The sequence below is a fragment of the Cyclopterus lumpus genome, chromosome 9, assembly GCF_009769545.1.
Source record: "Cyclopterus lumpus isolate fCycLum1 chromosome 9, fCycLum1.pri, whole genome shotgun sequence".
In the NCBI taxonomy this organism is placed as follows: domain Eukaryota; kingdom Metazoa; phylum Chordata; class Actinopteri; order Perciformes; family Cyclopteridae; genus Cyclopterus; species Cyclopterus lumpus.
Window position 1 is genome coordinate 3,149,782 of NC_046974.1, and position 26,332 is coordinate 3,176,113.

General features: G+C 45.0%; 2 protein-coding genes across 2 annotated transcripts in view; both read right to left on the bottom strand.

Annotated features, from left to right (window-relative positions):
• Positions 1-26,167, bottom strand: prkg2 (protein kinase cGMP-dependent 2). The gene is made up of 19 exons (XM_034540671.1): positions 25,912-26,167; positions 24,710-25,277; positions 20,618-20,784; positions 17,372-17,485; positions 15,537-15,642; positions 14,887-14,950; positions 10,540-10,617; positions 8,278-8,372; positions 6,803-6,871; positions 5,443-5,541; positions 5,186-5,336; positions 4,671-4,807; positions 4,014-4,103; positions 3,636-3,777; positions 2,982-3,145; positions 2,734-2,856; positions 2,045-2,107; positions 533-599; positions 1-96 (listed from the first exon to the last, which is right to left on the bottom strand). Exons 1-19 carry the CDS (start codon positions 26,165-26,167, stop codon positions 1-3), a joined length of 2,649 nt encoding a protein of 882 aa, XP_034396562.1.
• LOC117736156 (E3 ubiquitin/ISG15 ligase TRIM25-like) overlaps positions 1-26,332 on the bottom strand; it is a 706,744-nt gene that overhangs the window by 448,459 nt on the left and 231,953 nt on the right. The gene's annotated exons all lie outside the window — the stretch shown is intronic.

Below are 26,332 nucleotides of genomic sequence, written 5' to 3' on the forward strand. Positions count from 1 at the left end.
TCAGAAGTCCATGTCCCAACCAGACAGCTCATCGGGTGGACTTTCCTCATCCGGAGGGTAGCTGTCGAAATAGCTGTGATCTGTCGGTCCTGTAAGCTGGAAGAGGAGACGGCAAAGGGGGAAAAGGTGAGATACCGATTCATTAAGATGAATCACTAACAGTTATGTAATCCAACAGTCGTGGAAGACGACTGTTGGTGAACATATATTCGACATGTCAATTTCGAAGGTCAATTCTGGTCAATTCAAGGTTGTTTATGTTCAACTGATATCCTCTTCTGAGAGGCCTTAAGGGGGCGCTAGAAACAAACTATCAGAGGTTCACTGCTCCATCAGTTGCCCTCGTTGAACAGCCCAATGATGACTTCCGGGTCGGCCTACAAAAAGGCGACAACTCTGCAGCACTTTACGAGCTACGGGATTTAACGGTTTTAATTCACATTGGCATTGAAGCTATTTAAAGAAAGTTACATCTCAACATGTATTATAATTTAGCAAAAGAGAACAAGTCTGGATGAATATCGATACTCACCTCTCTTTTCAGTGGAGAGGGTAAAGTCATGACCTTCAGGCCCTCCCAGTTGAAGCCGTTAAACCACCTTCAGGCGCATTATGGAGCACAGAAACACACGAGCAGGTGAGTTAATCTGACTTTACTACTTCCCTCTGATGCTACAGTGATACCGAGGAACCTTTATGAACATGAACTTGACTCCTTATTTCTCAGGGGATATAGCCCACTTGGCTGAAAGGAGGCCATGAGGCTAGAAGGCTAGGAGGCCAGGAGGCTAGGAGGCCAGGAAGCTAGGAGGCCAAGAGGCCAGGAGGCCAGGAGGCTAGGAGGTCAGTAGGCTAGGAGAGGCCAGGAGGCCAGGAAGCTAGGAGGCCAGGAGGCTAGGAGAGGCCAGGAGGTCAGGAGGCTAGGAGGCCAGGAGGCTAGGAGGCCAGGAAGCTAGGAGGCTAGAAGGCTAGGAGGCCAGGAGGCTAGGAGGCCAGGAGGCCAGGAGGCCAGGAGGCTAGGAGGTCAGTAGGCTAGGAGAGGCCAGGAGGCCAGGAAGCTAGGAGGCTAGGAGAGGCCAGGAGGCCAGGAGGTCAGGAGGCTAGGAGGCCAGGAGGCTAGGAGGCCAGGAAGCTAGGAGGCCAGGAGGCTAGGAGAGGCCCTGAGGTCAGGAGGCTAGGATTCTAGGAGAGGCCAGGAGGCCAGGAGGCTAGGAGGTCAGTAGGCTAGGAGAGGCCAGGAGGCCAGGAGGTCAGGAGGCTAGGAGGCCAGGAGGCTAGGAGGCCAGGAAGCTAGGAGGCCAGGAGGCTAGGAGAGGCCCTGAGGTCAGGAGGCTAGGATTCTAGGAGAGGCCAGGAGGCCAGGAGGCTAGGAGGTCAGTAGGCTAGGAGAGGCCAGGAAGCTAGGAGGCTAGGAGAGGCCAGGAGGTCAGGAGGCTAGGAGGCTAGGAGGCCAGGAAGCTAGGAGGCCAGGAGGCTAGGAGAGGCCCTGAGGTCAGGAGGCTAGGATTCTAGGAGAGGCCAGGAGGCTAGGAGGCCAGGAAGCCAGGAGGCTAGGAGGCTAGGAGGACAGGAGGCTATGAGGCCAAGAAGCCAGGAGGCTAGGAGGCCAGGAGGCTAGGATTCTAGGAGAGGCCAGGAGGCTAGGAGGCCAGGAGGCTAGGAGAAGCCAGGAGGCCAGGAAGCCAGGAGGCTAGGAGGCCAGGAGGCTAGGAGGCCAAGAAGCCAGGAGGCTAGGAGGCCAGGAGGCTAGGAGGCCAGGAGGCTAGGAGGCCAGGAGACTAGGAGGCCAGGAGACTAGGAGGCTAGGAGGCCAGGCCTGAGGTAAGTCAACATTTCCATAAATAAATAACATGTGAACCGCTGAGAGCTGTATATCTTCCTATATCTCTCTCTTAGCCTTCACAGTCCCTCAAAAAAAAAAGAAAGACTGTAATAAGTCCAATAATCTAATAAGCCTTTTGAACAGCGTGTACAGCGGTTATCTAATTGCTGAGGTCATAAACCTCCGGCCCACATTAATAATGCTCCATCAGCCCCTTCTTACCTGTGCTTCTTGATATCAGTTATTCCGTTTTTGAGGTTGCCCAGTCGCTCTGAGGGATTTCGCCTGGAAAGTGGAACCAGGTGGGAAATTAATGCTTTGACCAAAATAATAATAATAATAATAATATCTTTTTTTTTTTTTTTTATCATGCTTGCTATGTTTAAATGCTGGACATTTAGACTGGATATGTATTATTGATAACCATTTAGTTGAACAGGTAAACAGCAAATGCTTTGACATTTGATCTTTTTTCTGTAGTTTTTAATTAATAACAACAAAACTTAGAAACTAGACCATCAGACGTCAGAAGTAAAGGAATACATCGAATGGTGTTACGTAATTAGGATTTTCTTTTTAAATTATATTGTATATATACAGAAAAGACTGTTAGCGGCACCTGGTTGTGGCAGCAACCTGTCAATCACCTTGTAGCCCCGCCCTAAAGCAACCCCTGCTTTATGGTCTGTTTGACTCTAAATGTCCATAATTCACTAAATGAACATCACGCTGTATTGAAGAAGACTTGAAACTAGAGATTGAGACCAAAAACTAATGTTTACAATGAACAAAAGGCCTAAACCGGAATAAGTTACGCTAACTCAATATTGTGATACTTGGATTAGGTTGAGGACTGCTTTACCAGGTAATCCGTAAGTATATCGGAATACATCTTTAAAGTAATGTTGTACCTGCACAGCTTGCGTATGAGGTCCTCGGGCCTCTTGGTGATCTTCTTGGGAAAGTCCATTTTCTCGATTCCTTTCAAGATGAAGGTGTACGTCATCATCTGGTCGCTCCCGGAGAACGGAGGACTGCGGAGCGGAGTGAAGAAGAAAAAGCTGAGGATCATCAGGAATCTGATGGAAAGCGATAACTAGAGGAACTAGATAACTAGAGGAACTAGATAACATGCGGCGCGTCACTCCGGAGGACCGACCTGCCGGTTAGGAGCTCGAACACCAGGATGCCCAGAGACCAGAAGTCCACGCTGAAGTTGTGGCCTTTGTTGAGGATGATCTCGGGGGCCACGTACTCCGGCGTCCCGCAGAAGGTCCAGGTCTTCTGGCCGCATCGGATTTTCTTGGCGAAGCCAAAGTCGACCTGGGAAGCCGGGGTTGATCAGTTGGGTCCAATTGGGGGGAAAATACCGTAATCCACTTAAAGATGACTTAAAGGAACCTTTGAGGCCTGTGTTGGTATTGAGGAGTGATGCGATTTCTTTAGGTCTCACGAAACCCCCTGACGAGTACATAGTTTTAGCTCCATAATTTTAGTACAATAAGTACTCCAGTCAGTGTACAATAAGTATTACAGTCAGTGTTTAACTACCAGAGGACAGGCAGCTAAATACATATGTGTGTTCCTGAGACATCATGAGGATGGTATAGACGTGTGTGGTCACAGTGACCTTGACCTTTGAACTCCAGAATTGAATCATTTCATTCTTGAGTCCAGGTGGACGTTCCTTAATTGTATGAAAATGAAAATAAAACATATTCCACACCCGTCATCGCCAGGGACCAATCGTCAGTCATTTTCATCTTTTTTTTAAAACGTTTTAATCGAGATAGAACTTCGTGCGGCCGCTCACCAGTTTGATGTATCCCTCGGTATCCAGCATGAGGTTCTCAGGCTTCAGGTCTCTGTAGAGGACGCCTTTGCGATGGAGGTAATCGAAAGCCTCCGTGACGCAACCGACGCAGAACTTGGCGGTGGGCTCGTCGAAACTTCCCCTTTAAAAATAAAACGGAAAAAAAGGCGAGAAGGAGTCAGATACCGCACGCCGTGGAGGAGCCGGGAGAAGCCACTTATTTCTGGTGATTTATGACCAGGAGAAGTCCCTCATTAGATGGTCACCCCACAGCAATGCAATTACTCTATGAAATGACAACGCCGCTTCGGAGACGGCGAGTTTTTGTTCGTTATACATATTGTTTTTAAGCAAAAGTCAGCGCTCGGTGTCTCCTACCGGTCTCTGAGCAGACTCCAGATCTCTCCGCCCAGACAGGCCTCCAGCAGCATGTACACGTACTTGTTATCCTTGAAGGTGCGATACAGTCTGGAGTAGAAGAAGCAAAGAGTTACGCTTCAAAGGCTTCGCGTCAGCAGGACAGGAGCCGCGCCGTCACTTTAAATAATCACTCGCCTAAATAGTTCAAATAAACAGGGAGGGAACTAGTGGTGCACAACAGACCATAAACAGGAAGCGGGTTGCTTACGTTAATCAATGCAGGCCCCAGCGGTCATTAATGCATAACAAGTATTAAAAGACATTACTGCTCAACTTATTGCTTCATTTGCGCACTAATGGGATTTTAATTTACCCTCGGGGGTAACGACTACGTCTACGGATGAGCAGTTTCAAATCGTACATCGCCCGACAATAACGTGGAATATGAAGAGATGACAGGTGTGTGTGAAGAGGAGGTCAACCTGGAGGAGAGCGCCTCGGAAGGTGAAGAACGGCTTTAATATCTGGTTGGAAATCGGAAATCGGAACCTGTGATCTCATCAAAAGCTAATAAGCGGCGCACTGTTTTCCCAAACTAATGGAGCAGCTTGAGATAAATGGGGGCAGAGGGTGGGGGCGTGGGGGGGGGGGGGGGGGGGGGGGGGGGGGACTGACTTGACGACGAACGGCGAGCGAGCCTCGGCGAGGATCTTCCTCTCCGAGTGGATGTGCTCCTCCTGCCTGTTGTCCACGACGTGCTTCTTCTTGATGACCTTGAGAGCGAAGGTGACGTCCTCGCCGCGCACCTTCACCTGCAGATGGTTTATTATATATATATATATATGTATATTATGTTAATTAACAACAATAAAGGTTTTTGCAGCACTGTGTGATATATTTTTTACGTAGTTGCTATGTTTTTAATAGCGGCTGACGCCCAGAAACACCCAGAAACATTGCGTTGCATTATGCTTGAAATGATGATGGGAAACTTTTCATATTATTTATTTATTCTTTTTTTTTTTTTTACAGAAGTTAGCTTCAAGGCCAAATTAACAAAACATATTTAAATTAAAAAAATTTAATTAATTGGATGGATTACCATGATGTTTTGTTTTTAATGAATTTATTGGTTTTTAAAAAAAAAAAATTATATATTAAAAGACAAAACTCGTAGATTCGGGACTCACCAGTTCTACCCGTCCGAAGCCGCCGACCCCGAGAGTAGCGACGACCTCCAGGTGGTCGAAGGGCGTGGACGGAGGAAACTCCGACACCATCTCCTTCCGATGGAGGACGTCCGGCGACAGCGGCTGGCTCTGGTGACGCGACACCGACCTCCTGGAAGAAGACGCGGGGGGGGGGGGGGGGCCTCATTTTTTTTGTAACGAACCAAATATAAGTATGGATCTCCAAATATGAGAACGGGGGGGGGGCATGTCGTTACCTGGCGTGTCTCTTCTTGTCGTCGCGATCGAGCGTCGCCACGTAGCCCTGGAGGTACTTCTGCAGCTCGTTGAAGGTGCCCACCGTCTGATCGAAGGTCCTAGAAACACAACGTGCACAAGTCAACAGAGCGACCTTCACGACCCAAACTCTGACTTGAGGAAGAACTGCATTTCACACGAGGGAATCGGGGGCCAGAGAAAAGCACCAAAAATACCCCGTTTAATATTTCCTGATTATAATGCAGGAACTGGTATTTTTTCCGATGGCATTCGCACATTAATCCAAACTGATTATGGAAGAAAGCCATGAGTGTTCGCTTCATGATGATCATTTAGGCAACAACACTTTCTGTAAAAATCCTAACAAGATTTTAAAAATTTGGGGGAAAAGCACCACAAAATGTTGTTGCCAGAACATTTTCTTAACTTTTTTTTTGTCTCGTCAACATGAGGGTCTAAGATCTGGGGTTGTACTAATAACTAATAATAACACTCATTTGAATCAGGACTCCTTGGCATCACTTTGTAACGCACTGGGTCGCCCACAACATGAACACAAGAAACTACTTAAACGAAGTAAACAACAAAACATAAATACGGAAAATATGTAAGTTCAGAAAAAACTCTTTGGGACACGAACACCTGGTTGAAAGTCCTGTGTTTGTTTCACTGTGTGTTTTTTTTCCATCACACTCCCCGAGCGTCTAATAAAGAGGCGGACGGGTTTACTTTGTAGTTACGCAGAAGCTTAAGGTCTTTTTTTGTTGATGTAGTACTCGTGTTTGCCACAGGGGGTGGAAGTGCACCTCAATCCCATGTTCTAAGTGGGAATAAAACGTATTAATGTTGTTTTCCAGGTGTCTTGTAATTTCTCCATTTATTTTAAACACAAAGTACATATTTTGTGTAATTTAAAATCCACCTGGAAGAAAACATTAATGCTTTTAGTGCTATTTAAGAGTAAGGGGTAGTGGTGCACGTCAGCCTCTTGTGGTCAGATTGAGTATTATCTTGTGGTCAGATTGAGTATTACAACAACAAACAGTAAAATAATTCAGACCAAATGAATAATTTATTCTACCACTGCGACCACTTTTTCCCCAGATGAACAAAATGTACGACTTAAAAATAAAATTATCTTGGCAAAATAGTTTCTTTTGTGCAATGCTTTGTTTTGTTTTTTTTAAGAAAAATAAATAATGATATTAGAAAAAACGATTCCCTTTTTTTTAAGTCCTAAATTCAGGAGAGAAAACAATCATAAAATGTATTGTTTTTCCTAACTAATCCGTAACCTTTCGCTACAGAGAGAACACGATCTTGTCCATAAAAACACTCTTCAAGTGTCAGAATACTCACTCTCTGTCGATGACCAGGCACTCCACCCCGTTCTCGTCGGCCATGATGTTAGCCGACCTGACGTCATCACTGAAAGACACACGCAAACACTTCTCACTGTGTCCATGAGGATTTGGGATCATAATTGACAGGTAATGAAGGTACAGGTATGTTAAATAAGACATAACATGTTCTTTATGACGCTCTTTCTTGTATTTTATTGGGATGTTTTATTTTAGTGTGTGGGTTGTTATTAACTGTGTTTAAGAAGTGGACTGATGTTTTGACTAGAGATTGAGACCAAAAACTAATGTTTACAATGTTTACTGAGGGAATACATCAAGAGAAGTAGAGTCATTTATATAGACTTCTATACAACCAGAGGAGTCGCCCCCTGGTGGTCAGGAGAGAGAATGCAGCTTTAACACATGAAGCATAGCCTTCTATACAACCAGAGGAGTCGCCCCCTGGTGGTAAGGAGAGAGAATGCAGCTTTAACACATGAAGCATAGACTTCTATACAACCAGAGGAATCGCCCCCTGGTGGTCAGGAGAGAGAATGCAGCTTTAACACATGAAGCATAGACTTCTATACAACCAGAGGAGTCGCCCCCTGGTGGTCAGGAGCGAGAATGCTGCTTTAACACATGAAGCATAGACTTCTATACAACCAGAGGAGTCGCCCCCTGGTGGTCAGGAGAGAGAATGCAGCTTTAACACATGAAGCATAGACTTCTATACAACCAGAGGAGTCGCCCCCTGGTGGTCAGGAGAGAGAATGCAGCTTTAACACATGAAGCATAGACTTCTATACAACCAGAGGAGTCGCCCCCTGGTGGTCAGGAGAGAGAATGCAGCTTTAACACATAAAGCATAGACTTCTATACAACCAGAGGAGTCGCCCCCTGGTGGTCAGTAGAGAGAATGCAGCTTTAACACATGAAGCATAGACTTCTATACAACCAGAGGAGTCGCCCCCTGGTGGTCAGTAGAGAGAATGCAGCTTTAACACATGAAGCATAGACTTCTATACAACCAGAGGAATCGCCCCCTGGTGACCAGGGGAGAGAATGCAGCTTTAACACATGAAGCATAGACTTCTATACAACCAGAGGAGTCGCCCCCTGGTGGTCAGTAGATAGAATGCAGGTGTAATGTTCCGCATTGGCTTCCCTTCATAACAGGAGATTTCTGTGCACAAGCACTGAAAAAGTGAGTTTTTCATTATATGTTGCCTTTTACACGGTTAGAGCACAATGCCTTATTTTGCATATTTTTTTCATTATGTTCAATGTGGAAAGCAGGTACACTTGTTTTTTTGTGGTTGAGGGTTCCTCATCTGAATAAAGTGCCTCAGGGTAGAAGGTGTTCAGGGTGTTCAGGTTGTACATGTGTTGTTTTTATGGGCAGTATAAATAAACATGACTTAACACGGCTCCAGACGTCTGGAGACAGAAGCCGGTTAAAAGCGTCAATCTGCGGCGTCTGTTTTTTACCTTATGAGTGCCTTCTCTCCAAAGTAGTCCCCCTTATGCAGCGTGTTGATGGTCTGCGGCAGCTCGTGGTCCTCGGTGGTCTGGGTCACCTTAACCTGCAGAACACAGTCAGCTGGATCTTTGAAAAGAACTTTTCACCGCTTCGCACCGACATCTCCGGTTCTCCGGCTTTTACAGGTGCTTTCAATTATCCTCCAAATATTTTTGCACGCATTGTAAAAAACAATACGAGTGCGAATCCGAGGAAATTAGAATAATTGACATATTCAATTATAGTAATTGGAACATGATGGCTATGAGGGATAAAGTGCCGTTGATGAATTATATTTTCTGGACATGCTGTCAAAATAGACACGTTCATTGTAAGAGGGTTTAAATCTGCTAACTTCTGTTTGTTCTGCTGGATTTTCTGCAGCGCTTTTTTTCCCCCAAAAAAAGTACTCCGGGCAGCCTGAATGTTAAAAAAAAAAAAAACGTCTCCCTAATTTGTGAGGCTTTAAAAAAACAGCGGCCCACCCCGGTCGAGGTCAAACATCCCACTCGTGGCACCATCCTGCCGTAACGGCCGGGATGTGTTTTAGAGAAGTGTCCCGTTTGACCTCAGTGACCTTCACTTTTTTTCCTGCTGGCAAGCGCTCTCAGAGTTTATTCCCTCCCTGGTCAGGGGGTACAAGGAGGGGGGGGGGGGGGGGGGGTAGTAAAGCCATTTCCTGTATTAGCCCCTTTTTTTCCTCCTAAACAACATGTGTTCCTCTCTGGTTTGGTTAGCTTAGCGCTGAGGAGCTGCTGTCTCGCATCGGCTCATAATGGCATTTTGAAAGTCCCCTGTGGACGTCTCCGGCCCCCCCCCCCCCCCCCCCCCCGGGTGTCAGGTTTCTGACTTATCAGACAGACGGGCGGATGAGTCATACCCCCTGACTCACACAGTTGGACCAACACAATGTTTTGTTGGTCAAACTGGCCAAAACTGGTCTGTTTTTTAAAGGAAAATACACTTAATTTGTGTGCATTTTACCTTGTCTTTGGCTTTAAGTTCTATTAGTTATGATATACTTTCAGCATGATTTCAGACATTAAAGTACGATACACGTTTCTTAAAAAAAAAAAAGCTATATTCATTATCATTCTCAGTTTTGTCTCCACTCGTTGACAGAGGAAGAAGGCCTGCAGCCATTGATAAAGGGAGCCGCATCCTTATCGGTGCAATAGAGACGTCGTACGGCGGGATTTATTTTATTGTTCTAAGGACATCACGGCTCCGGCCCTAATGAGTCTCATTGTTGCAGAAAACGTCCCAGTAATCTCTGCAGCGCAGCCCAGCTGTAACATCATAACCAGTGGGAATAACGGCAAAAACAAGTATTGAATATTTATGCGTGTTATGTTTTTAATTAATATTTTTTTAGCCATACAAAGCTCTTGGGATGGAAATGTAGGTCCAACTGAAATATCTCAACATCTATTGGAGGTTTGAATGAAATTGAGCAAATGTTAGCATGCTAACTGCATGTTAGCATGGTAACTGCATGTGAGCATGGTAACGTTAGCGTTTAGCTCAACATATATTGACATATATTATTATTTATCTAATTCATTCTCTTTTATCCATTTTTTTAATCAATCCAGTATTTTTGCAATACTGTTGGTTAAAGTTGTCGCTAACTTTTACACACAATCCTTTTTTCCATTCCATTCCAAGATGGCCGCCACTCAGTCCAATGAGAGTTTTCTGACCATGTGCATATAGGACCAAAATGTTTTATAACTTACAGGTTTTATCTGCCTTGGATCAACAGTTCCTAGCCAATTTCATAGAGTTATATAATAATAATAATAATAATAATAATAATAATAATGCATTTCATTTATATAGCGCTTTTCAAGGTACTCAAAGACACTTTACATAACATATTTAAAACATCCTAAAAGCTATACAATAAAATGGTCATATCTGACCATGTTTGCAGTCTAACGTGTCATGTCAACAGTTTTCACGTCTTTTTATGATTGTGTTCTATGGTGAAATGTGTATTGGGCTGCAGGGGGATTTATATCTGCAGTACCGCTATTGGCCACTGGAGAACATTTGAAGCGAGGGCTGAGCGGTGGCTCCGTAGTCAGTTCTTATTAAACATCCGTGGTACCGCCTTGTGTTCTATGCTATAGCGTCAACTAAAAATCTGTAATATATTTATTATATCACGGCTGTGTGTGTGTGTGTGTGTGTGTGTGTGCGTGCTGCTCGCCCATGACATCTGTTACCTTCCCCTGTGCGATGATGTAGAAGGTGCTGCCCTCCTCTCCCTCCCGGATGATGTGCTCTCCCTTGTCATAGTATTCCTAATGGCAGAGAGAGGGGTGGGGGTGGGGGAGGGGGGGAGGACAACAGGCAGAGTTGAAGCATTACATTGATTCCACCATTGAACCGGCCGGTCTGATTCCTGGTAGCCGGTCCCCTGCGGGATGAGAGCTGGAGTTCAGCCATCGATGACGCTCCGTCATCCAGAGCTTCTCAGCCTGCCGATCGGGATATTTGGGGGCTTAATGAAACATGAAGTACGGGTCAATAATATATGTTGATTATGATGTTTTTAATGTCTGTCATGAGGGCCTTTCTTTATCGTCGCTAAAGGACGTGTTTGACATTGCGGTCTATGTTAATATTAAATTAATTGCACATTAAATTTGGTGCCAAGACTATTTACTGCTTTGTCACGTTTGTCACACCTTTTTATAAAAAATATTAACACAATCAGTTGTTTTTGTTATCTGAAATATTCTTTATGTACAGTAGCCTTCCTGAAAATGTAGTATTTTGATATCAGGTCGCCTTGTGCATGGAACGATACATCTAACTGGTTATCTGTTCTCAAATCGCCAGTAAAGAGATCTGCACTTTACCATTACCAGGCATTTGCCGTCTCTCTCCTGACCACCAGGGGGCGACTCCTCTGGTTGTATAGAAGTCTATGCTTCATGTGTTAAAGCTGCATTATCTCTCCTGACCACCAGGGGGCGACTCCTCTGGTTGTATAGAAGTCTATGCTTCATGTGTTAAAGCTGCATTCTCTCTACTGACCACCAGGGGGCGACTCCTCTGGTTGTATAGAAGTCTATGCTTCATGTGTTAAAGCTGCATTCTCTCTCCTGACCACCAGGGGGCGACTCCTCTGGTTGTATAGAAGTCTATGCTTCATGTGTTGAAGCTGCATTCTCTCTCCTGACCACCAGGGGGCGACTCCTCTGGTTGTATAGAAGTCTATGCTTCATGTGTTGAAGCTGCATTCTCTCTCCTGACCACCAGGGGGCGACAGGTTGCTACTAGAGACATATAGGGCGTCTCTCCGTCACTCCTGCACATTCCAAATATGGTCACTTCAGTTCATTGATTGCGGAAGAACAACATGGCGACAGCCGTAATCCAAGACAGCGATGCCGAACTCGAGGCTTCAGAAGGCTACCAACGGGTAACGTGTAGTTCTTATACAGAGTCTATGGTTTCTACAGAGACTCCTTAGTCCTTTATTTGTACATCAGGACGCCTATCAGGAGCATAGTATCGCCTTCATACCGCAGACACAGACAAAGAGTCCGGAGAGAGAATTGCTTTTACCAGTCAGAGTAAAATGGTAACCTCGCCTTAAGTACCAGTGTTGCTGCTATGGTTACCTGCATATTGAATATACCCATTGCACTTGTTACAGAAAGGTGTTCAAACCCTTGTGCTTCTTGCTCTGGTGTCAAAAAACATAAAATGTTTATATTTTAAATATGAGGAAATAACTCTGTCCTGAAATATTAGAATGTTTGATTTTGTACTGTGATTAAGAAAATTGTGGTTTTAATGGGTTTCAATGGGGATGTTGTCTGTATTTTGATTACACAGTTTATCATTATGAGACCTGAGGTAAACTTCCAAAATGTGGAGAAAAACTATTCATTAATGTGCATTAACGCAGACAAAATGATCCTAAAATTCAAAAAGGAAAAAGCCCCAGAATGTCTCCTAGTGTGGCACAATGGGTTGCTTTGATTATATCCGACACCTTTCAGCCAATCAGAGACGAGCAGCTCCTGTTTCCCTGTTCACGGTCTCACAGGCTCAGACTCATTTTCAGACACCCTCCAGTTGGCGCAGATCACACTCGATCCGGCAAAGTTCGTCCCATTGTTCAGTTCAATTTCACGAGCAAGAGTGACACGTGGAAAATATCCTTCGATATATATCAAACGGCGTGTTCTCGCTCTCCGTGGCGTCCGTCACACCGAACCACGACGCACCGACCACAGCGCCGAAGCCCGTTCCGCTGAGTCTTCCATCTTTTTTTAAAGCTTTCTTTTTTCGGTGAAGACGAGGGAGGGGGAGTGCCAAAAGAACGAAGGTGACCGGGGATGAAATGTACATCAGAGGACTCCATTTGAGGACCCCCACCCTACACACACACACACACACACACACACACACCTGTTCACTGTCAAAACTCTTGACACAAGTGTCATTTTTTTTTCTTGAGCATCCCGAACTTCTTTACGTTTTTTTTCACGCTTCAGGAGAGCCAAGTTTAGCGGGGAGACAACGTGCCGACGTTTGGTTTATAAAGACTGTAAAGACTGTTTGGTTTATAAAGACTGTCTGGGAGATTCAGGGGAGCGGCACCGGCTGAATTGTGTGTTTCACCGGCTTGAATCCTGAACCCAACATTTATCTCTACAGGAAAGAAAGAGGCCATTTTCACTGACCCCCTCTCCCCTCCCCCAACAACCCCATGCATCGACTAGCGAGTGTTGGAGGAACACACTTAAACTCGGCTGCGTGTGCTTTGGGTTTGTTCGGCTGCAGTCGTCCTATTTTTGGCGACTGTCAATCGACCCGTCACACGGCACATATTCAATTCTCTCTCTCTGCTCCCGCAGGACGGAAACACCAAAACCAGCGGGAGGAAACCTATTTTAAGGACCACCGCAGTCTTCAGCGCACATATTTGGAATGTGGGGGAGTGACGTAGTAGCGTTTTTTAAAACTTGCTGAATTTTAAAAAACCTTAGCCTTTTAGACCAAAGTGAGGCGTCACCAGGAAGAATAGGGAAACAAAGCATTTTGTCCAAATATTAGTTTAAGGCTCACTTTATTTCTATAAATTAAGCTAAAAGATTTTGACACTATGCAACTTGTGAAATGTTTGCAAGGGCCTTAGCTAACTGCAGTAGCTCGCTAACACATAGCTAACTGCAGTAGCTCGCTAACACATAGCTAACTTCAGTAGGTCGCTAACACATAGCTAACTACAGTAAAGCACTAAAACATAGCTAACTGCAGTAGCTTTTTAACACATAGCTAACTACAGTAGCTCACTAAAACATCGCTAACTGCAGTACCTCGCTAACACATAGCTAACTGCAGTAGCTCGCTAACACATAGCTAACTTCAGTAGCTCGCTAAAACATAGCTAACTGCAGTAGCTTGCTAACACATAGCTAACTACAGTAGCTCACTAAAACATAGCTAACTGTAGTAGCTTGCTAACTTCATCATTGCAGGTAGACATTGGGTGCTAAGATAATCCTCTGGCATGCTGGCGGTTTTAGCTAGCTACAGACATGTTAGCGTTTCACCCCTTGGTTGCATATCGTGGCGCCGTTTGTTATCACCTCTGGTTGGCGTGTTGTTGGTTGCATTTGTGTATATTTCTGTTGGCTTCACATTGTTTACAAAATGTTCAAAGGGGGAACAAACTAACAAGCTAAGATTGCGTCACAGGGGGAAAAAAAGAGAGAAAAGGCTATTAAGCGTCCTAAGTTAGCTTGTTAGCTTAGCCAAGCTTTCATGTTCAGACCCCCGTTGCTCGGCTGTCATTGGATTTTGCACTACGAATGAAAAGAGATGTTATTTTCATTTATATTTAATGTTTTTACTTCTTCTTTTCCATCGAAGCTTTACAATACAGGCAAAAACACACCAAAAAGAAGAAGCTTCAATATTATCTGGCGGATTCTAAACTAATGTCTGCACCACTACCCCCGTAGTGGAAAGTAGATGACCAACGATTTGCAAAGAAACGTCCTTGAAGTTGTCGTTTGCGAGAAAAAGAAAAAGAAAGACGCTGACAGAGGCTGTTATTGACCCGACGCTGACAAGCCTCTCTTCCACCGTTGAAATACAACGCTCACACACACACACACACACACACACACACACACACACGTTCCCTTTTTGCCACACTCTCGTACGTTCTCGCACCAAAAGCCTGTCACTCGCACATCTTTAAGAAATCACTCGTCCCCCATTTTCTTTTGAATAAACACTTTCTGGGGCCTTGCTCAAATAATTATGGTAACAATATACAGCGCCCCGTGCGATGACGGGAATAACATCGTCTCCGTTCATCAACAAGGTAATTTGCAAAGTCTCGCTGACTGGAGGTAGAAAGAATACGCTGACACGCAGTAATGGTACACGGCCAAATGGTAATGATATTTTGACAGCAGCTATCTGCAACGCCGGGGCTCCCACGAGCTGCCAGGGGGGGGGGGGCAACACTGAGGCAACACAATGAAAAGTGAAATTGGCCCCACCAGCAGAATTATAGATAGATTGACAGAATAACTTACCACCTCGAGGCAGTCCACTATTTTGCTTAGCTTGTCCTCTGGTAGATAAGCCAAGAGGGAAACACTGACGGGAAAGACACAAAAAAAACAGGTGATGAACGTTCGTTTTCTGTGCGGACGTCATAAGACAAATTACTATTATTCAAGTGATGCATCAAGACAATAACACAATCTAGACTTGATGGTGCACAGCTTAACAATGATTTATATGCTATGCGAGTAAAAGAAGTACCGAAGGATAAATATATATTCTGCTGGTGAGGTGGTGGAGACCATCCAAACCCGACTAAGCCAGAGCTAAAGAGTAGAGTAAATATTGGACACAAAAAAAACTACAATCCCAAGTAATTGATTTATAACAAATGAGTATTTTGTCTCGAATACTTCTGCCCCCTAGTGGTCCAAAAGTGCTTTATGCGTCTGTAAATGTAGGCATCTTTTTTTCTGTGGTGAGAAAAGAACTACTTTATCAATGCACAAAAAACAAATATGCCACCTAAGACACACGCCTTCATTTTGTTATTACTATTTAAGAATACGTTTTCAGTCAGATTCGTGTCATCCTTCGCCTCGATTCCTCGTTGTCCCCGACAACAGGCAGAACGGTGAGGCGGTGGAGGTCTCATTGGCTTCGTATCGGGGGAACTGACCTGCGGAGGAAGTTGCGGTACTGTTCGTGCCGCGTCTCGGCCGTCCTCCTCATGATGTTCTGAAACACCTCCCGGTCCAAAGCCCACGTCCTCACTTTGTTCACCGCTGTGGGAACGACATCACGTCACATCAGAGAAACGGAACCGCAGGAAAACATGTAGGCCGATGATTCACAACAATGTGAACAAATAAATAACGTGCTGTTTTAATCTTTCCTCTGTCAAACCTCCAGAAGCTCTGAGACTGGTTGTTGGGTGCAAAGAGGAAGTAGCTGGGAACGTTTGACGTGAACTGGTAGCAAAGAAAGAGTTCCCCCATAATCCACTTCTCGTGTAAAACCCACTCAGAGAGACTTGTCAAACTGTGATGTTTTTTTTTCCAGTTGACCCTGAATATTGAGGTCAACTCGGTATCCGTCCCCCTCGCCCAAAGGCCACTAGTCAATTACCTGATTAAATATACAAACCCGGACAAAGAGCACTCACATACTACACGGTATGCACTTTACAAATGCCAAGGAGGTGGAAAACCAATCAGAATGCAAAGCTGTGGATATAACGCGGAGCCTTTGTCAACACTCCCGATGCGAGAGCTTGTTTACTCGTGCGTCAAGACGTATCTGATCCTCCGGCTCTCGCTATCGGGCGATTCCCTGGATGAAGGTCAGATGAAGTGCCAGATTGCATTCAGGAGTTGGGAGGTGCGTTGGGAGGGGGGGGGGGGTATCATATGAGAGAATGTCATGTTAAATAAAGGGAGCTGGACAGGATGGGAAACTAATTTTCACCATGGCTGGGAAGATTTTTTTTTAAAGGTCTTTTAACTTTTCAGGCACAGTTACAATTATGCACATGCTAGCTATTGTTCCTTGTATATATTGTGCATTTATTTTATTTTATTTATTTTATTTATTTTATTTATTTTATTTATTTTATTTATTTTATTTATTTTATTTATTTTATTTATTTTATTTATTTTATTTATTTTATTTATTTTATTTATTCACTAGTGCAGCAACTACAGGCGAGAACCCCTGACTGGCTTCCCACCAGAACAATTAAAGCTGGTTGTTTTCAAGTCAGTCGGTTTTTAATAATTTACTTCTGTCCATTTTATTCTTCTGAGTTGTGGGAAGCCCTAAAATGAGTTGACGGTTATTCACATTCAATAGTCCTTCAACAATTTGGGAAAATCACTTGTTTGCTTTCTTACTATGAGTTAGAGGAGAAGATCTACACAACTGTGAGTGCTGTGTGCAGCGTGATTAGCTTAGCTTAGCATAAGGGGAGAACAGCTGGCCAGAGATAAAAACAATTCGTACATCAAAAGCTTTAAAGCTCACTCATTACAACATTGTATTTAGTTTTATTTACACACAGAAAGTAAGTATTTCTTGACAATCAACAGATTATCCGTCCACCCGGCAGTTTGAGTCCCCGTGGCCACGACTACACTTCTCATGTTGGGGTTCTTATACTTTCTTTTTATACATAACAGATAAAGATCTTTGTTTTTTGCCTCTTGCCCACGTCCAAAACTTTGAGTTTTGAGTCCTAAACAAGACATGACGTTCTCCCCACACGATGTAAAGCCATTTTAACAATAGAGTAATAATTAAAAAAATCAAATACGACTGAACGTATTGAAAAAGGAAATAAAATAACACTTTTTAAAAAAAATACTTTTTCATCGTCGGGCTTGAAGATAGCGAGTATTCTCAGGAGCGAAGTCACAAGTCATCGGTGTTCAAGGTGAGCCCGAGAGAAACGGGGGAATAAAACACCAGCTGAGCGCGAAAGCATAATCTGAGCTCTGAGGTCGTTGCCGTGGTTACCTCGCACGGACGCGGTCCGCGTGCAGTTGTACAGGATGGCCAGTTCTCCAAACGTGGTCCACACCGTGATGGACGCCAGCAGCTTGTTGTGTTGAAACACATCCAGCTTCCCGTCTGCAAACATGAAAACAAGGACAATCAATAGTGGTTTTAAAGCCGCATTTAGGACACAGGAAGGCGCTGCAGGCAGGAACTGATGACGTTTACATTTTATTCTTCCTTCTTTCATGATTTTACCAGCTGGTATATGTGTGTGTAAAAAAAGATACCAAGGAGAAATATGAGCATACATTTCCTGGGATTTTACCATTTTAAGAGACTATTTCCAAAACTAATTCTGGAACGTATCACAACTAATAATAATATTTATTTATGTTTTTGTTTTTGATTTTTTATTATAAATTAATTCATTATTTTTATTATTATTTTTTTTTTTTTAATTATTATTATCTTCGCAAAAATACTTACAAAAAATAAAATAAAATACATCCACTAAATTTGTCAAGAAAAGATACCCCTGTCCTTTCCTCCTGCCCTCCTAGCATCCTTACTGTCTCCTGTCCTCTACCTAGCATCCTTACTGTCTCCTGTCCTCCTACCTAGCATCCTTACTGTCTCCTGTCCTCATACCTAGCATCCTTACTGTCTCCTGTCCTCCTACCTAGCATCCTTACTGTCTCCTGTCCTCCTACCTAGCATCCTTACTGTCTCCTGTCCTCCTACCTAGCATCCTTACTGTTTCATGTCCTCCTACCTAGCATCCTTACTGTCTCCTGTCCTCCTACCTAGCATCCTTACTGTCTCCTGTCCTCCTACCTAGCATCCTTACTGTCTCCTGTCCTCCTACCTAGCATCCTTACTGTCTCATGTCCTCCTACCTAGCATCCTTACTGTCTCCTGTCCTCCTACCTAGCATCCTTACTGTCTCATGTCCTCCTACCTAGCATCCTTACCCTCAGCACAAAGACATAATGCATAATTTTAGGCTGTTGGTCCGTCATTTGCCCCACGAATTATGAGTGTCATTAGTGAATAATCATTATTCCTCTTAATAAGTTATCAATTATTCACACTAAAGCTGTGCTGGAGGGGAAAGCAGCAAAAAAAATTAGCTTTTTATTATTTTGTCTTAAAAAGTCATACTTTTGCAGTTATTTTTAAAACATCGTGCTTTATGACTTTTAAGGAATATATAAGTTTTGTAATGTTTGAACATCTTATTGTCGGCCTGCTGCGTTTCCCTGAGGGTGAGAAATCTCTTTAACACCAGACAGCAGAACAAATACGAGGACATCGTGTCTGTGAATGGCTAATTTCACCACCAGCACACTGGCAGAGGACCAGCCATTGTTTAGAGAACGTGTGGTTCCTCTAGAACAAGAGGACCGGCCATTGTTTAGAGAACGTGTGGTTCCTCTAGAACAAGAGGACCGGCCATTGTTTAGAGAACGTGTGGTTCCTCTAGAACAGGAGGACCGGCCATTGTTTAGAGAACGTGTGGTTCCTCTAGAACAGGAGGACCGGCCATTGTTTAGAGAACGTGTGGTTCCTCTAGAACAAGAGGACCGGCCATTGTTTAGAGAACGTGTGGTTCCTCTAGAACAAGAGGACCGGCCATTGTTTAGAGAACGTGTGGTTCCTCTAAAACAGGAGGACCGGCCATTGTTTAGAGAACGTGTGGTTCCTCTAGAACAAGAGGACCGGCCATTGTTTAGAGAACGTGTGGTTCCTCTAGAACAAGAGGACCGGCCATTGTTTAGAGAATGTGTGGTCCTCTAGAACAAGAGGACCGGCCATTGTTTAGAGAACGTGTGGTTCCTCTAGAACAAGAGGACCGGCCATTGTTTAGAGAACGTGTGGTTCCTCTAGAACAAGAGGACCGGCCATTGTTTAGAGAACGTGTGGTTCCTCTAGAACAAGAGGACCGGCCATTGTTTAGAGAACGTGTGGTCCTCTAGAACAAGAGGACCGGCCATTGTTTGGAGAACGTGTGGTTCCTCTAGAACAAGAGGACCGGCCATTGTTTAGAGAACGTGTGGTTCCTCTAGAACAAGAGGACCCGTCATTGTTTAGAGAACGCGTGGTCCTCTAGAACAAGAGGACCAGCCATTGTTTAGAGAATGTGTGGTTCCTCTAGAACAAGAGGACCAGCTATTGTTTAGAGAACGTGTGGTCCTCTAGAACAAGAGGACCGGCCATTGTTTAGAGAACGTGTGGTCCTCTAGAACAAGAGGACCGGCCATTGTTTAGAGAACGTGTGGTCCTCTAGAACAGGAGGACCGACCATTGTTTAGAGAACGTGTGGTTCCTCTAGAACAAGAGGACCAGCCATTGTTTAGAGAATGTGTGGTTCCTCTAGAACAAGAGGACCGGCCATTGTTTAGAGAACGTGTGGTTCCTCTAGAACAAGAGGACCGGCCATTGTTTAGAGAACGTGTGGTCCTCTAGAACAAGAGGACCGGCCATTGTTTAGAGAACGTGTGGTTCCTCTAGAACAAGAGGACCGGCCATTGTTTAGAGAACGTGTGGTCCTCTAGAACAAGAGGACCGGCCATTGTTTGGAGAACGTGTGGTTCCTCTAGAACAAGAGGACCAGCCATTGTTTAGAGAACGTGTGGTTCCTCTAGAACAAGAGGACCCGTCATTGTTTAGAGAACGCGTGGTCCTCTAGAACAAGAGGACCAGCCATTGTTTAGAGAATGTGTGGTTCCTCTAGAACAAGAGGACCAGCTATTGTTTAGAGAACGTGTGGTCCTCTAGAACAAGAGGACCGGCCATTGTTTAGAGAACGTGTGGTCCTCTAGAACAAGAGGACCGGCCATTGTTTAGAGAACGTGTGGTCCTCTAGAACAGGAGGACCGACCATTGTTTAGAGAACGTGTGGTTCCTCTAGAACAAGAGGACCAGCCATTGTTTAGAGAATGTGTGGTTCCTCTAGAACAAGAGGACCGGCCATTGTTTAGAGAACGTGTGGTTCCTCTAGAACAAGAGGACCGGCCATTGTTTAGAGAACGTGTGGTCCTCTAGAACAAGAGGACCGGCCATTGTTTAGAGAACGTGTGGTTCCTCTAGAACAAGAGGACCGGCCATTGTTTAGAGAATGTGTCTACATGTCATGTGAAGTTAGCAATCGCGTGATGCGTCTCGTCCACAGCAGGAAGTGGACAGAAAGGGTGAATCTTCCAGAGGAGGAGGAGGAAGAGGAGGAGGATGATGAAGATGAAGATGAAACAGGAGTGCACGTACCTGCCAGGACAAACAGATGGTGGCCAGCCTCTCCCTGCTTGATGACGTACTCGCCCTGCTGGTAGGTGCGCTCGTACATGCACTCCACCATGTCCTTGATCTGCTGCAGCTCCAGCCTCTTCAGGTACTGGTTCTTGTTCAGGGCGTCCGCCAGCAGCTTCTTTACGCTGTCAGGGACACCAACGGGGGGGGGGGCGGGGGGGGGGGGGGGGGGGGGGTTAATACGTGAGCCAGGTGAGCCCACTTTGACCTTTCCTCACTGAGGAAGAAATAAAGATCTTAAAAGTCGCCACCCTGGAGGTGGAAGTAACTCCATTTGATCCAGTAGTGTGAGTCTAATTGAGAAGTACTTTGCACTTCATTTAACTACAAATTCAAGTGTTTCATTCAATACGCGAGAAACTTGATACTGAAATCAACTTGCTCTCTTTCTTTACTTCCAGCGCCAAAGCAATTAGTCGATTTTTTAATTTAACGACACAAAAATTAATGGTCAAAAGTTTTCTGATTCAGTAAAAAAGAAAAAAAAGAAAAAAAGAAAGTACCCGTTTCCAGTTTAATAAACGTGTTTAATATTTCCGGTTCTCTCAGTTAAGTCTTTGTGGACTACAACATCCATCAAGATGCATCAACGTGTACTTTGGACAATATGCACTGTTTTCTTTGTAATATTTTTAGATCGCGTGATCGATTTGAATTAATCCAGAAAAAAAACATACGAGTATCAAAAATAACTGTCTCTAGGACCTTCTTACGTCTTGATGACCTCACCCGGTGACGTAGGGATGTCGTCACGTTAGCTGCGTGCCAAATGCATATTTAATATATATTTCTTTTCCGTGCATGTCTTCATTAAACGGGGACGCACTGCTTCCTCGTAACTCGGCACCTTGAACTTTGACCCTCGTGCTCGTACATCTGCTGCTGAGGATTGTGGGTCAGAATAGAGACGCATGCAGACTGTGGTATTTGACATATTCTGTATTGATACTCGATTTAGTATTGTAGTTTTATTCTTTGGTTCTCTTTCCTTCTTTCTTTTTACTTTCATTCTGTTGATTCTTTTCAGTCCCTTTCCATTTTTAATTTCCTTTTTCTTGCTTCCTCGTTTCCTTCCCTCTTTTCTTTGCATTCTTTCAGACTTAATAATATTTTTTTGTGTTCTTTCACTGATCTAAACACCATCAAAATACCCAAATCTGTTTGTTGTTTCACACGACAACAAAACGTCCGTTTGTACTTGAGATACTCGAGTTTATTTTGGATTATGTTTCCACTGTAGTTGTGATGCTTGTTCCTCTCAAAGGATACTTTAAGTACTTCTCCTGAGCCACCAGGACGCCACGTTTCTTTTAGTCTGCGTGATAAATATTTAGTCGGAGGAAGAAGAAGTTTCTCAAAAGGCTCCAGACGGCCTCGTTTGCATCGGTCTTGGTGACAATATGAGGCTCAGGTGGGGAGAGGGAGACTCTGCATGCTCATTTGTTCCCCGTTGTGTAACACAGACAAACAGACCACGGTGACAAAAGGCAATTTGACTCATGGCGGAGGTAAAAAAAAAACTATAACAATTTAAACATCCTCGTCGGCAAGGCAACCACAACAGGTGGATGAGATGCTGAAGGATCTGGACACCCTGTCAAGTGATGCCAGTGTGGAAGTGTTTTAAATCTACATTCTACTGACCACCAGGGGGCAACTCCTCTGGTTGTATAGAAGTCTATGCTTCAGGTGTTAAAGCTGCATTATCTCTCCTGACCACCAGGGGGCGACTCCTCTGGTTGTATAGAAGTCTATGCTTCATGTGTTAAAGCTGCATTCTCTCTCCTGACCACCACGGGGCGACTCCTCTGGTTGTATAGAAGTCTATGCTTCATTTGTTAAAGCTGCATTCTCTCTCCTGACCACCAGGGGGCGCCTCCTCTGGTTGTATAGAAGTCTATGCTTCATGTGTTAAAGCTGCATTCTCTCTCCTGACCACCAGGGGCGACTCCTCTGGTTGTATAGAAGTCTATGCTTCATGTGTTAAAGCTGCATTCTCTCTACTGACCACCAGGGGGCGACTCCTCTGGTTGTATAGAAGTCTATGCTTCATGTGTTAAAGCTGCATTCTCTCTCCTGACCACCAGGGGGCGACTCCTCTGGTTGTATAGAAGTCTATATAAATGACTCTACTTCTCTTGATGTATTCCCTCAGTAAACATTGTAAACATTAGTTTTTGGTCTCAATCTCTAGTTTCAAGTCTTCTTCAATACAGCGTGATGTTCATTTAGCAGGGGATGCTTTAGGGCGGGGCTTACTGTGATTGACAGGGTTCTACCAGAGACATACGCCGTCTCTACGTCACTCCTCATTCCAAATATGGTCACTTCCTGTTCATTTGTTGCAAGAGGACAAATCGCCGAACTCCAGGCTTCAAAATGTCCGTCCATAAACGGCTTCACTACTAAGTGTAAAAATGTACATTTAACCGTTTTGCAGCATGTTTATGATTTCATGGCCACGACCAGTAACACCTTGGAAACGCTGGTTGCCTGGCAACTGCCGAGCCAATACATAGACGGATATGACAAGTATCAAGTACAGGGTATCTCAAGATATTCTGTCCAATTTACGGATTTTGTCCGTTTTCTCCAGCGAGTCATCCCCCGAACGTTTCCAGTTATTTTCTCCTCATCAGTCATGTCTGCACTTCTTTATGATTGCTTAGGTATGAAATGCATCAATTAGTCACACCGTACAGACATTTATGTTTTATAAAAACAATATTTACTCTTAACGGAAAAAGATTTACAAGGAAAAATCTAATAAATGATTGTCGTTAATGTTTGGAGAGCATGGTACGCTGGAGGAGAGCTGGGAGCTGTTTACTGGTTTCTTTGGGGGGGGGGGGGGGTTCGTTAGAGAAGGGCAGAACCTTGAAGTCCTCTGCTGTAAATCTGATGAACATGTATTGCATGCAGAAGATGTAAATAATCCTGTTTCATCTCCGTTCCTGCTTCTTCAGTTTTTACTTGGTGCCATTATTGAGCTTTTCTTTGTCTAAATGATGCTCAGTGTGATCTTTTTCAGGCTCGAAGCGTCACCGTCCCCACAAGGCAGCGTTTTGAGATCAACTTACTTCCTTAATTTGATATACTTCCTGTCGGGGTGGGACTTACTGTAACGCAGACGTATGAATCAATAAGTTAACAGCTTGGAGAAAGGTAATTGTATTTAACAAGGAGCTCCTGTGTGATGTATAACTGTTTTATACCGTTTAAGGTGATACATGAAATAGTGTTGTGTGCATTTTTGCGCAGAATTATGAACGGAGCTTTAATAAGTCTTTGGGGAAAATAACTAACTATTTTTCTTTTTTGTTTAATACAAAACCTCCAATTCTGCCGATGCTTCATGTGTTAAAGCTGCATTCTCTCTCCTGCCCACCAGGGGGCGACTCCTCTGGTTGTATAGAAGTCTATGCTTCATGTGTTAAAGCTGCATTCTCTCTCCTGCCCACAAGGGGGCGACTCCTCTGGTTGTATAGAAGTCTATGCTTCATGTGTTAAAGCTGCATTCTCTCTCCTGACCACCAGGGGGCGACTCCTCTGGTTGTATAGAAGTCTATATAAATGACTACTTCTCTTGATGTATTCCCTCAGTAAACATGAGTTTATGGTCTCAATCTCTAGTTTCAAGTCTTATAAATTATACTAAATTATGGCCAAACATGAAGTCAAAACATACCATAAAGCAGGGTATGCTTTAGGGCGGGGCTACAAGGTGATTGACAGGTCGCTGCCAGAGTCTGCAGCGTCTCTACATCACTCCTCCGCATTCCAAATATCATCACTTCCGTTAATTGGCTGCAAAAAAACCAAAAAACTAACACGGCAATAGCCGTGATACAGAGACGGCGAACTCGAGGCTTCAAAACGTTTGCCGTCCACAAACCAACGGGTGACATCACCCTTCTACCAACATCATTCACAACCTTCTGGTTTCAAGCATCTCACGAGGTCCTGAGACCCGGCAGCGGTGGATTTGCTCCACAAGAGCATCGGCGAGGTCCGCCGCCGACCGGTCGAACCCAAACTCAAACATCTCACCTCGCGTCCTTCGACACCCGGGCCTTCTCGAAGGAGAACTTGGGCAGGCCGCTGGAGTCGTAGGTCCTGGACGTGGGTTCGGCCGACACCCCGGACTTGGCCCCTTTCCTCCGGTTGAGGCTTCCCTTGACGCGAACGCTGAGGTTCGAGTTGCTCCTGTCTGCGCCGGCTCTGATGGAGGGGGTCCTCGAGGCCGCCGGGCCCCCGCCGCCGCCGCTCTGGCTCCTCATCACGTCCTGCAGCTTGTTGAGCTGGACGCACTTCTCCTGCAGCTCCTCGCTCAGCTCGGCCAGAGATCGCGTCTGCCTGGCCAGCTGCTCCTGGAGGCCTTTGATCTGCTGCTCTTTGGCACCGAGCTCCTCGTCCCTCCGCTGGCCCTCGCGCTCCAGCTCGTCCACCCGGGCCCTCAGGGAGTCCAGGGACGAGTTTTTGAAGCTCTGGTCTTTGTGGGCTCGGCTGTTGGAGGCGTTGGCGGCGTTGGCGGCGTTGGCGGCGTTGGCGGCGTTGGCGGAGACGTCCGTGTGTTTGTAACGCTTCGATTTCATCGAACCGTTCCCCATCTCGCCACCTGAGGAGGAAAAATGGATTCCGAGTGAATGATTTGAAGAGAGCATCAAAGGGAGACGAACGGTGACATTTGGCCACCAAAAGGTCCGTTTTGAGGAAGCCGGGAGGGGGGTAGAAACCAGAGAAAGAGCAAATCGGTATATAATGGTCAATAAGTGTGTCTTCCTCATTTATTATTCAGGAGGCAGGAAGTATTGCATTACATCAACAGTCACTCCCCATCTGCTCACACACTCTAGAGGCTGGGAATCAATCTGAAGGACAACTTTCACACCGTCGTTGCATTCAAAGACCTTTTTAGAGCGAGTTTCTGTCCACATATGAGGAGTGTGTATCTGTGGGGGGGGGGGGCAAACACACACACACACTTTGACTACTTCATTCATGACATTCCTGCTGCTCAATCTGACAAATCATAATTGTACTGGCGTCATTTTAGAAGAAAAATGCTTCTGAAATTCACCTTTTTTTTCTCCTCTTTTTTTTTTTAAAGCTTCAACTCTTTAACTGGTACATAACAATAAAAAATAAAATCACGTTTTTCACATTATAACGATTGGATTGAATTAAAAAAATTTTTTAAAAACTAATTCCGGTAAGTTTACGAATCAAAGCCTCCGGACGGGATCGCGCACCTGCGACTTCCGCCGCCTCGTCATTCTTCTCCCGAGAGATGAGTGCGTGCGTGTTGGAGTTCTCACCTGGGTTCCGGGTCTCGGCTGGGTTCCGGGTCTCGGCTGGGTTCCGGTCTCGGCTGGGTTCCGGTCTCGTCTGGGTTCCGGGTCTCGGCTGGGTTCCGGTCTCGGCTGGGTTCCGGTCTCGTCTGGGTTCAGGTCTCGTCTGGGTTCGGTCCGGGTCTCCGGTGCAGAAGAAGAGCTGGTGTCCGCGCATCGGAGCGTCAGTGGAGAGAGAGCCGGTCCATCTACTGGACCACTGGTCGCATCCTCCTCTCCTCCCTCTATCCTCGCATCCTCCTCTCCTCCCTCTATCCTCTCCTCTCCTCCTCCTCTCTCTGCCTCTCGCTCGCTCCCCCGCGAGCACGCGGTTTCTCTCCTT

Coding starts and splice junctions, on each gene's coding strand:
- prkg2 (XM_034540671.1), bottom strand. CDS start 26,167: ATGCGCGGACACCAGCTCTTCTTCTGCACCGGAGACCCGGACCGAACC. Junction 5,542..6,802: donor TGCCTGGTCATCGACAGAGA/GTGAGTATTCTG, acceptor TTGTGTTTCTAG/GACCTTCGATCAGACGGTGG. Junction 5,337..5,442: donor GACAAGAAGAGACACGCCAG/GTAACGACATGC, acceptor GTCTTCTTCCAG/GAGGTCGGTGTCGCGTCACC.